The sequence below is a fragment of the Hypanus sabinus genome, chromosome 6 (genome assembly GCF_030144855.1).
Source record: "Hypanus sabinus isolate sHypSab1 chromosome 6, sHypSab1.hap1, whole genome shotgun sequence".
In the NCBI taxonomy this organism is placed as follows: Eukaryota; Metazoa; Chordata; class Chondrichthyes; order Myliobatiformes; family Dasyatidae; genus Hypanus; species Hypanus sabinus.
In genome coordinates, this window is record NC_082711.1 from 87,895,508 (window position 1) to 87,907,731 (window position 12,224).

The 12,224-nt window shown below is 39.3% G+C and overlaps 1 protein-coding gene across 7 annotated transcripts in view; it reads left to right on the top strand.

The window, feature by feature from the left end:
* ppp1r9a (protein phosphatase 1, regulatory subunit 9A) overlaps positions 1–12,224 on the top strand; it is a 237,037-nt gene that overhangs the window by 87,844 nt on the left and 136,969 nt on the right. For all 7 annotated transcript variants that reach the window (XM_059972572.1, XM_059972573.1, XM_059972577.1 and 4 more), the window contains exons 4-5: positions 2,629–2,733; positions 3,040–3,175. In XM_059972572.1, coding sequence (XP_059828555.1) covers positions 2,629–2,733; positions 3,040–3,175 — 241 coding nt within the window. The remainder of the gene's footprint in view (positions 1–2,628; positions 2,734–3,039; positions 3,176–12,224) is intronic.

Sequence of the window (12,224 nt, forward strand, 5' to 3'; positions counted from 1 at the left end):
AGTGCTGCCAAATTCTAATTATGATATAGAAAGGGCATTCAGCATGGTGCATTACATTAAGACAATTCAGAAGTCAGTTGTCTCACAATACCCTTGTGAATCTGATGTCTTGCAAAATTAACAAATTCATTGACACAGACTGCTATGAGGTTGAGACTTCTGGCAAAATGCTCAAATCTGCCAAGCAAGCCACATCACAGTACAAGGAAAGTTTTCCAAAAGAAATAGAAAAGCTATGTAGTGTTCTTGCTCGGCGTGTAAGATAACGCGGAACTAAACACCGAGATAAACCGTTGTCAACGAAGACAAGATCACAGTAAGATTAACTGTTTACTGTTCACTCTTCCACATTAACGTAAAACTGTTGATAAAACAATACAAGATTTGTACAGCATTTGTTTCCTTCTTGATATTACAATTACATCGTAAATACTTGCAAAAGTAAAACTACAACAACTACATTACATTAAAGTGCAGCATACAGTCAGAATCTACCTACACCATTGACTGCTTTAAATACACTTCAATGCAAACTATCCGCAACTCTTTAACTAACAAAAACATAAACATTATCGACCAAGGTTACTTTTAACAGGATCGGTGTTAACATTTTAATTCAACATATCGATTATCTCATAACTCACAGCGTTGCTTTCACAATGTTCCTGGTGCATAGAGAGAAAACGTTGCTGCTTGCTCGCGCTCGCACATGTCTCGACCCCCACCTTCCTGTTTCTCCGAACCGGTATTTTCCCACAGGACGCTGCAAAACTGGATGTGACGTCATCGCATGCCACGATCTCTCACAGACAACTTTAAACAATCCTAACTTTAACTAGAATACTAACAAATGAATTACTAAGCGAAAATATTATAAACTAAATAACTGCCATAAAGGCAACACAAGCTATTTGCGTTAGCATTTAGCTATTAGCATTGAGACTGCCAACAAAATATTCAACAAGGAGTGTGTGTGTGTAAATAATTTCAATATGTGATCAAATAAATTGTTGTGTTCTTTCATAATCAAATGTCCTGTATACAAACACCCTTGGAGGTTGACCGGGGTTTGGGGAGGGGGGGGGGGTTGCTACCTCCCTGAAAAGAGTTTCTGCAGGGTGGGATGTCTGCTTATACCAGCTTGGCAGCAGCCTTTGTGAGAGGAAGTGTAGTAGAAATTTGACAGGCAGCTTGACTAAGAATTGGCAGAAGTTGATTTGTCAATGGTAATATGGAACCTGGCATTGATATAGTTTGTCATGTTGATTTTCTGGGATCTCTATTCATTTTTAAAAAATAATTCATTTTGGGGATCTGCATGTTGTTGGAAAGACCATTCCCATTTGTCCTTTAGTGGTGTTGATGAGCTGCCACCTTAAACTGATATAGTCCTTCTGGTGAAGGGATATCTAGAGTGTTGTTGCATGGGGTGTTCTAGGGTTTAGACCAGGTGCATGGTGAAGGGAAACCTGCATCTTGAAGGTGGTGTTCCTTTATGAGTGATTCACCTCATATCCCAAAGCCTCTTCACCATATATAAGATGTAATTCAGGAGCCTGATGGAGTGCTTTACACTTTCTTTGAGTGCAACACCAACAATTCTTAAGCAAGACACCATCCAGGACAAAGCAGTTTATTTGATTGGTGTCCCATCAATCATCATAAATATCCATTCCTTCTATCATCAATGCATATTTCCATCTGCTGGGAAAGTTCTCATTTAAATCTTCTACCACCCCATCAGGCAAAATGTTCCAGATTTTCTTCCCAATCCCTGCTTAAATCTCCTAACTTTACATTACATATACAGTATTGTCTCCGGCAATAGAAATTTCTGCTAAGGGTAATAGGTTCTCACTTGCATATCTCATAAATTTGGATGAATCTTTTGGGTCATCCTGCGGTTTCTTTCAAAGAAAATAAGCCTAGCCTGCCCAGTCTTTGCTCATATTTAAAACTATTCAGGCCAGGCAATATTCTGGTAAATTTCATTTCTGCAATTGCATTGTTCTCAGAATCACCAAAACTATACACAGTAGTGTATTGTATAGTTGTACCATAATCTTTGTGCTGTTGTATTTTGTGCCCAGCTAATAAAGGTAGCTATACCATCTGCCCTATGAATCAGATTTTCTACCTCCAGCATCTTCAGAAATTCTTTGACACCACCTTGTCAGGTATTTCCCCTGTACTTTGGCTAACTAAGTCCTTATGGAGAGAAATGGGACAATTTCCTTTTGTTTTCAAGCTATTTCTGTCTTTTTTGAGATGTAAATATATGTATTTTCAAAATTTGAATTCTGAACTACTGAGGAAGGTGAGCAAATCTCCCACTTTTTCCTTGTATTTCCATATGCTGCCTAAAACACTTTGCCCCCAAGTAATTAGTTTTCAGCATTTCTCTATCATTTGCCATCCAGTGCAATCCATCAAGAATTGGATATCAGAAATATTTAAAAAATGGTTATTTGGATTTAAGGAAACTGGAAGCTCCTTTTATTTAGGAGTTTATGTTATGTAATAACATGATCCAAACCACTAAAATCAAATTTAGTGTTTTACCTTCATTCACTGTGCTCAATAATATATAATTATTTAAAAATTCTTGTTCATTTTTCTCTTATACAGGATCCAGGTCAATGATCAAATTGTGGAAGTGGATGGAATCAGCTTGGTTGGAGTTACCCAAAGCTTTGCTGCTACTGTTCTGCGAACAACTAAAGGTAAAGTTAGGTAAGGAATGTTTCATTTAGTCATTATGATATCCTGTTGCACAGCATCTGTAAGCTAAAATATATTTTGACTTTGAATATTTCATGTTTAGGCTAAAATCAAGACAATTTGGAATGATGAGCATTCAACCTCTGATAATATTTATTTGGCATTGATGAATTACAAGCGGTTCAAATATGATATATAAAGTAGTATAATAACTTGGAGGAAAAGCTTTTCTTCTTAAGTTATTGATTATAGTATTGTCATTGATTATGAAAAATGAACAGTCATTTGAAATTGAACAGAAAATCGTATGTTCTGTAGGTTTCTAATTGGCCGAGAGAAACCGGGACAGAGCAGTGAAGTTGCTCAACTCATCAGTCAAACTCTAGAACAAGAACGACATCAAAGAGAGCTATTTGAACAGCACTACGTTCAATATGATGCAGATGATGATGAGGTAAAACTGCAGTTCTTAAATTGTCATTTTACTGAAACAATTGTTTCTCATCTGCTTCATGAACTTGTTAATCCTAATTTTTCCAAGGGAGTTATGGTCTTGTTCAGATTTCATACATGACTAAGCACACCTAGAACCAGAGAGCAGGATTCCAGTTGCCTCAGTAAATTGGAACTTAATTTCTATTTTCAGGATTTGATTTGAATGCACAGAAACATTAAGTTCATATGGCTTTGCATAGCATTCAGTTAACAATATTTGATGAATGGTACATTTACACAAATGCTTTAACAATTAGAGGCTGAATTAAAGGTATTATACCTTTTCAGCTAACTCTTGAAATAACAATTGGACGATTGAAATGGCACAGAGGGGCAAATTGTATTTGATTTGGAGAAGTGGAGGCGCATATGACTACAGATGCTGAAACTTGGAAGGAAAAATAAACTGCTGGAAGAAAAGATTCCACTTGACCCACTGAATTCATTTAGCAGTTTGTCATTTGCTCAGTCTGGAGGAGTCCAAGTTAATGCATTTGGGGAGCATAGACATGGCAAGAGATGCATGATAGTTTGTAAAATACTAAGACTTTTAGAGAAAGAGGGAGTTTGAATTCATGTACACAGAACCCTGAAGATGGAAGGAGTGGCTGATAGAGTTGATAAGAAAATGTGGGACGTTAGCCTTCATCAATCAAGGTAAAGAATATAAGAGTAAAAAAAATCATGTTTTTGCAGCTAAAAATACTGATTGTACCATATCTACAATGTGGTTTACAGTTCGGTTGCCACTACGGGATTGATGTGTTTGAGTAAAGAAAAAAAAACCAGGAGATTTAAAAGGCTGTTCTCAAGCTGGAGAATTGCAGTTATGGAAAGCTGGTGGTGTTTCTTTGGAGATAGGCAAGCGAGGGGAATTGAATTGAGATGTACAAAAGTATGAGAGTCTTTCTCAAGTGAAGTGGCAATATCTCTTTGGCAGATGGTTTGATAACTAGGACCTAAATTTGAGTTAATTGATAGCCTAAAAAAGAGAAGGGGGAAAATCCTTGAAGGAGATGAGGCAGTATACATTTCAGTTTCTGAAAGAGTGATGGAAATGTACCTTAGAAATTACATTGATGGCTTACAATTCATTCCATCACTGACAAAGCTATGAATCAAGTGCTGGAATGTAGGAATAATTGAAAATGCTTCAAGTTTGCTGAAGACACAACTGTCCTAGGCCAAATCAAAGATGGTGATGAATCAGCATATAGGAGGGAAACTGAAAATCTGGCTGAGTGGTGCTATAGCAACAACCTTAGTTGACAAACCAAATCTCCTTAAATTTCTATTGAAAGCAGCTGTCTTGCCTTCTTTATAGCTGAATCAACATGTTGCAGCTAGGTTAGGTCCTCAGAGATATTGACACCTAAGAACTTGAAATTGCTCACTTTCTCCACTTCTGATTCTTCTGAGGATTGGTTTGTGTTCCCTTGTTTTACCCTTCCTGAAGCATACAATCAGTTATTTGGTCTTGCGACATTTAGTGCAAGGCTGTCGCTGCGACACCCTTCAATGAACTGGTATATCTCACTCCTATGCACCCTTTCTTCACAAACTGAATTCTGCCAACAATGGTGGTACCATCAGCAAGTTTATAGATGCTGTTTGAGCTATGCCTAGCCAAATAGTCATGGGTGTAGAGAAAGTGGAGGAGTGGGCTAAGCACACATCCCTGTGGAGCACCAGTGTTAATTGTCAGTGAGGTGGAGATGTTATATCCAATATGCACAGACTGTGGTCTTCTGGTTAGGAAATCGAGGATCCAGGAGCAGAGGGAGGTACAGAGGCCTATGTAGTTTTTTTTTGGTCAGGTCTATAGAAACGATTGTGCTAAATGCTGAGCTACAATCAATAAAAAGGACCTTGACGTGGTTATTTGCATTGTCCAGATGATCTGAGGCTATATGGAGAACCATTGAGATCGTATCTGCGGTGGACCTATTGTGGCAATAGGCAAAGTGCAATGGGTCCAGATCCTTCCTGAGTTGGGTGTTGATTCTCGCTATAACCAATCTCTCAAAGTATTTCATCACCATAAATGTGAGCACAACTGGATGTTGCTACATGAATGTTAGGAATATGATCATTTTATAATTTGGAATTTTAATGAAGTTGAATGAAAATTTTAAGTGGAAATGACAATAATAAGAACCGATCCAGTATTTTATTCTGTGGTTAACAACAGCAAAAGTATATACTATTGTTAAAAAAGGATCTAGTGCTTTCCCAGCATATATGATGAATAAACCCCCCTTGGGCTTTCAGCCAGGTATAGGTATCGATTATAACTGATGCTTCAGTGAGGAACTCTGCCGTCTTCATGTACACAGCTGGAAGCTCAAGAAGAGTTTATTCAATATAGCATTGTAATCTGTAACTTTATATTCATTTTACAGTCAAATAAGGGATTAATTCCAATTCATTAAAGTTTGAAAGGCTACACTGGAAGCAGTACCAAGCATGCCTAAAAATGAATTAAAATTAAGTGTTTGAGGATACTCAGCAGGTCCATAACCCTATGTGGAGAGAAAAAGAATTAACCATTCAAATAATTGACCTTTCATTGAACTAACAAAAAAGAAAAACAGTATATTCTAAGTTGTGGAGAGTGAGAGAGGTAGAGGAAACAAATGTATCTATGGAAAGGCTGGAGATCAAAGTCATGCTGGTGACATATTTGGTGCCATTCTTACAAGACAGGAAAGTAACTGCCTATTAATTACTGTATAGCTAATCTGCCCGGATGATGAAAATAAAGGAACTTGAAATACCTAAAAATGAGATGCTATCCTGGGTGAAGCTGTGACATAGGATTATAAGTGTAATGAAATGCACAAACAACATATAATGGACAGCTAAGCAATCACCTGGCCAAAAATTCAAAACAAAGTTCTGTCTTTCAGCCATATCTAGCTATGAATGATAATGGAAAAATTAAACAGCTAATTAAAGGAGAAGACTGTCGTCTAGCATTCACATGTTGTGCTTGTCATTGAAGTGTTCATAACAATATTCAGCTAGAAGGACTAATGGATTATCTACCTTGGTATTCTTCTGACATTCCCACCACCACAGAAGCCAGACTTCAACAAATTCCATTCAGTCCATGCGATATCATAAGACATAGGAGCAGAATTAGGCCATCTGGCCCATCGAGTCTACTCCACCATTCAATCATGACTGATCCTTTTTTCTTCTCCTCCTCAACCCCAGTTCCCAGTCTTCCCCCTATAACTTTTGATGCTATGTCCAGTCAAGAATCTGTCAATCTCTGCCTTAAATATATCCAATAACCTGGCCTCCACAGCTGCACATGGCAACAAATTCCACAAGTTCATCACCCTTTGGCTAAAGAAATTTCTCTGCATCTCTGTTTTGAGAGGGCACCCCTCTATCCTGAGGCTGTGCCCTCTTATCCAAGACTTTCCCACCATGAGAAATATCCTATCCACATCATTCTGTCTAGGTGTTTCAACATTCGAAAGGTTTCAGTGAGATCCCCTGTTGCACAGGCAAGAATATTGGTGAGCAAATTGTCCTCGTGTTTGGAAAAATTAGAAAAAAATATTTGAAAGTTTTAAGCACTCTCTGTGTAAGCTTGGGAGGTATACCTCTATCGGGATACCTTTCATCAGTCTTCTTTGTTCTAGGGAAAAGAAATCTTATCTCTGTACTTATCCGAAGATATTTTTAATGCTGCTTTTGTACCTCCTCAACTACTTCCTTCATTCCACCCTTTGGGTGAAGAAGTTGCCCCTCAGGTCTGTTTTAAGCAGGAGTGCCCAACCTTTTTTTTAATGTCATGGACCAATACCATTAACCAAGGGGTCTGTGGATCCCAGATTAGGAACCCCAATTTTTAAGTCTTTCTCTTCTCATAAAACATGGAACTGTACAGCACAGGAACAGGCCCTTCAGCCCACACTAATGTACCAAACCCATTAAATTAGTAATCAAATGGCCAACACTGATCTGCCTACACAATGTCCATAATCATTCTATTTTCCTCACATTCATGTGCCTGTCTAAATATGTCTTTAAAGTCCCCAATGTTTCTTCCTCTACTAATACCACAGGCAGCCACTACCACGCACCCACTCTCTGCGTTTTAAGAAAAAAATTGCCCTTCATGTCTCCTTTGCACTTACCCCGTCACCTTAAATGCATGCTTTCTGGTATTAGGTATTGACTGTCTACTGTATCAATGCCTTTCATAATCTTATAAACCTCAATGAGATCTCCCCCTAGCCTCTGCCACTCCAGAGAAAACAAACTATGTTTATCCAAACTTACCTTTTATTGCGTTCTCTAATCCAGACAACATTTTGGTAAATCTCTTTTGCACCCTCTTCAAATTCTTGATGTCCTTCCTATAATGAGGCAGCCAGAACCGTATGCAGAACTATAGATGGAGCCTAACTGGAGTTATATAATGCTGCAACATAGCTTCTTGACTTTTAAATCAATGCCTAGACTAATAAAGGCAGGCGTACCATATGGCTTCTTAACCACTCTATCAATCTGTTTAGTCACTTTCAGGAAGCTATGAGTTTGGATCCCCAAGATCCCTCTGCACATCAACACTGTTAAGCCCTTAACAGTGTATTGTCTTTTTACATATGACCTACCAAGGTACAACACTTACATTTGGCTGGGTTTAACTATATCTGCGATTTCTCCACCCATACCTGCAACTGATCTATATCCCACTATAATTTTTGTCAGTCTTCTACACTATCCCCAACAGCACCAATCTTTGTGTCATCTGCAAACACCCTTCTACATTTTCATCTATTACAGCAGAGGTCCCAATACAGATCTGCGAAACACTACTAATCACAAACCTCTGGCTAGAATGAGTCTCTTCTACCACTACCCACTGTTATCTATGTGCAAATCAGTTCAGAATCCAAACAGGCAATTCACCAAGGATCCCATGCATCTTGATTTTCTGGATGAGTTTCTCATGAGAGACTTTGTCAAACGCCTTAGTAAAATCCACATCCACAGCTCTACCTTCATCAGTCACCCTCGTCTCCTGTCAAAAAACTCAGTCAAGTAAGCAAGGCACATCTTGCTCTGCACAAGACCGTGCTGGCATTCCTTAATTAGGCCATGGCTTTCCAAATGCTCATAAATCCTGTCCTTAAGGATCCTCCCCTGTAACTTGCCTACCAATGTCGTGAGACTCACTAGTTTACAGTTTCCAGAATTATCCCTACTTCCCTTCTTGAATAATGGAATAAAATTATCTACTCGCCAGTCCTCTAGGGCCTCTCCTGTGGCTAAAGAAGACATGAAGATATTAGATACCTCCTGTACCTAATGAAGTGGCTACTGAGTATACATTTGTGGTCATCGGCTGCTGTAGCCCATCCACTTCAAGGTTTGACACAGGCAGTCAGAGATGGCCTTCTGCACACCAGAGTTGTAATGCATGGTTATTTGAGCTGCTATCAGCTTGAACCAGTCTGGCCATTCTCCTCACACCGATCTCATTAACAAGACACTTTTACCCACAAAAATGAATGTTTTTTGTTTTTAGCACCATTCTCTGTAAACTCAAGATTGTTGTGCATGAAAATCCCAGGAGATGAGCAGCTTATGAGCTACTCAGACTACTGAGTCAGAAACTGAGTCTGTTTGGGTGGAACTCAAAAAATAGGAAGGCTGCAGTCACACTGATGGGATTGTACTACAGACCACCTAATGGTTACCTGGACATTGAGGAACAGATATATAATGAGATTAAGGAAAAGTGTAAACATAATAGGGTTGATGTCATGGTGGATTTCAACTTCCCTAATATAAATTGGGACCTTTTTAGTGTAAGGGGTTTAAATGGGGCAGAATGTGTTAAATGTATCCAGGAAGGTTTCTTAAATCAATATGTAGATGGTCCAATGAGAGGAGGGGTCATACTGGATCTGGTGTTGGGTAATGAGCCTGGCCAGGAGCATGACCTCTTAGTGGGTGAACAGTGACTACAACTCCTTAACTTTCTGGACAGCTATAGATAAGTATAGGTATGGTCTTTATAAGAGAGTTTTAAATTGGAGTAGGTCAAATTACAAGGGCATTAGGCAGGAACTAAGAAGTGTTAGTTTGGAACACCTTTCTCTGACAAGTCTACTTCAGACATGTGGAAGGTGTTTAAAGCTGAATTGCACAGAGTACAGGAAAAGTATATTCCAGTTAGAAGGAAAGTCAGCGATCGAAAGATAAGAAACCTTGGCTTGGATATCCAGAGATGTGATGAATTTAGTCAAGAAGAAAAATTAAAAGTATGTACTGCATCGGAAGTTAGGATCAAACGAAACACAGGAGGAGTATAAAGAGGCCAGTAAAGAAGGGAAGTCAGGAGGGGCCATGAAAATTCCTTGGTAGGTAGGATTAAGGTGACACCCAAGGCATTCTGTACATCAAAAGGAAGAGGATAACTAGGGAGAGTGTGGGACCAGTCAAGGATAAAGGGGGGGGGGGATAATTTGCTTGGATACAGAGAATGTAAGCAAGCTACTCATTGAGTACTTTGCTTCTATATTTACCAAGGAAAAGGATATGGGGGATCTGTGCTGAGTGTATAAAAATGTTTGGGGTTTAGAAGTCAAGGAGGAAGAAGTGTTGAGCCTCCTAATGAATATAAGGTGGATAAGACCCCAAGGCTGGATGGAATTTACCCCAGGTTACTGAAGGAGGCAAGAGACTAGATTGCTGGGCCTTCACCAGCATCTTCGTGTCCTTTTCAGCCTCAGGCAAGATCTTGGCAGACTGGCGAGTGGCTAATGTTGTATCTTTATTTAAGAAGAGAACAAGGGTAAATCCAGGAACTTTAGACCGATGCATCTCATGCTTGTTGGAGGGATGTTGCTGGAGACTGTTCTTAGGGATAGGATATACGAACATTTGGAAAAATAGGGAGTGCCACCATGACTTTGTACTTGGTCATCTGTGCCTTACCAACTTGATTGAGTTTTTTGACAAGGTGATGAGAGAGATTGATGAGCATAGGGCAGTGGACGTTGTGTATATGGATTTAGGTAAGGCATTGACAAAGTCCTTCATAGGAGGTTAATCTAGAAGATTCAGGTGCATGGGGTCCAGGGCAATTTGGCTGTTTGGATTCAGAACTGGCTTGCACATAGAAGGCAGAGGGTAGTGGTTGAAGGAACTTATTTCAAGCTGGAGGTCTGCAATTGGTGGTGTTCTGCAGGGATCTGTGCTGGGACCTCTCCTGTTTGTGATGATATAAATGACCTGAATGAAAATGTAGATGAGTAGGTTACTATATTTGCAGATGATACCAAGATTGTTGGAATTGTGGATAATGTAGAAGACTGGCAATCAATACACCACAATATAGATCAGTTCGATATGGGCTGAGAAATGGCAGATGAAGTATAACCTAGATAAATGTGAGGTGTTGCATCGTGGTGGGGCAAATGCAAGGAGACAGCGCACTGTTAAGGGCAAGATCTCTCACAGTATTGCTGAGCAGAGAGATCTTGGGATCCAAGTTCATAGCTCCTAGAAAGTAGTTACACAGGTTGATTAAGGTGATTAAGAATCTTATGGAATGCTTGCTTTTTATTAGTTGAGGCATTGACTGCAAAAATCAGGAAGTTATGTTGCAACTTTATAAAACTCTGGTTCAGCCACAACTGGAGTATTGCTTACTGTTCTAGTTTCCCCATAATAGGAAGGATGTTGAGACTTTGAAGATGGTACAGAGAGGCCTACTAGGATGCTGCCTGGTTTAGAGGGCATGTACTATCACGAGAGGCTGGCTAAAGTTGGGTTGTTTTCTCTGGAGCGCCAGAAGCTGAGGGGAGTTCTGATAGAGCTTTACAAGATTATAGGAGGCATAGATAGAGTAGATGGAGAGTATCTATTTCCCAAGGTTGAAACATTCTCAAAGGGTATGCATTGAAGGTGAGGGGGTAGGTTCAAGGGGACGTGAGAGGAAAGCTATTTTACTCAAAGCCGTGGATGTCTGGAATGTGCTGCCTGGTGTGGTGGTAGAGGCAAATAATTAGAGGCTTTTGAGACGTTTGGATAGGCACATTGATGTCAGGAAGATAGAAGGATATGGACATGGTGTAGGTAGGAAGGATTAGTGTTTGGGTGTTTTTTGATTTGCTTTTTAGCTGTTCAGCACAACATTGTGGGCCAAATGGCCTGTTCCTGTGCTGCACTGTTCTATGTTCTATGTACGATAGTGAATAACAATCATGTGCAGGCCAGGTCTGGAAATAACATGATTTCTTCAATATAGATTTCTCATGATATGCCAAATACAGAAGTGTCACATTACTTTTAAACAACTGTAACGCATTTTGAGCAACGTGTAAGAGGATGGGGGGTTAGCAAGTGATGAGGTGATTACATCATCATTGTAATCAATTATGCGGCACTGAAGATCAAATGCTTAAAGTAATTAACTTAAATTACGTATGTATAATTGCTCAGCTGCTCCCATTGCAACCAGGATTCCCCCTACCACCCTCTTTATCTTTATCACCTCCTTAAAAACTTCCTTAATCCCCAGCAACCAATGATTTAGAGTTATGATAAAGGAGCTTTAGTGAAACTGGAATTATTAAGCATCAAGAAGAGACACTCGGATGGTTTGAATGAAAGAAGCTGATTATGGTTGTTGATGGTTTGTCATCCTGGGAGCTAATTTGTATTGTATTATAGACTCCGCTTCAGTTTAATTATTGACTTACTTTACGTGATAACAAGTGATGTTCACAAATCTCACAATGTTTATTTCCTTTTGTAACATCTCAGCAAATAATTTAGTTCATGCATGCATGCAGTTAGTCATAGACAAGAGTCACAGATAGGTTGAAAAGTGTCAAATAATATTTGCATCACAGATGTGTCAGGCAGTGACCATTTCTCAGAAGAGAGAGCATCTAACGATTGGCATTGTTGATTGTTGATTTGCTATCCATCAGAATCTTAGGAGTCGGCACAGAACAGAAACTCAGTACATT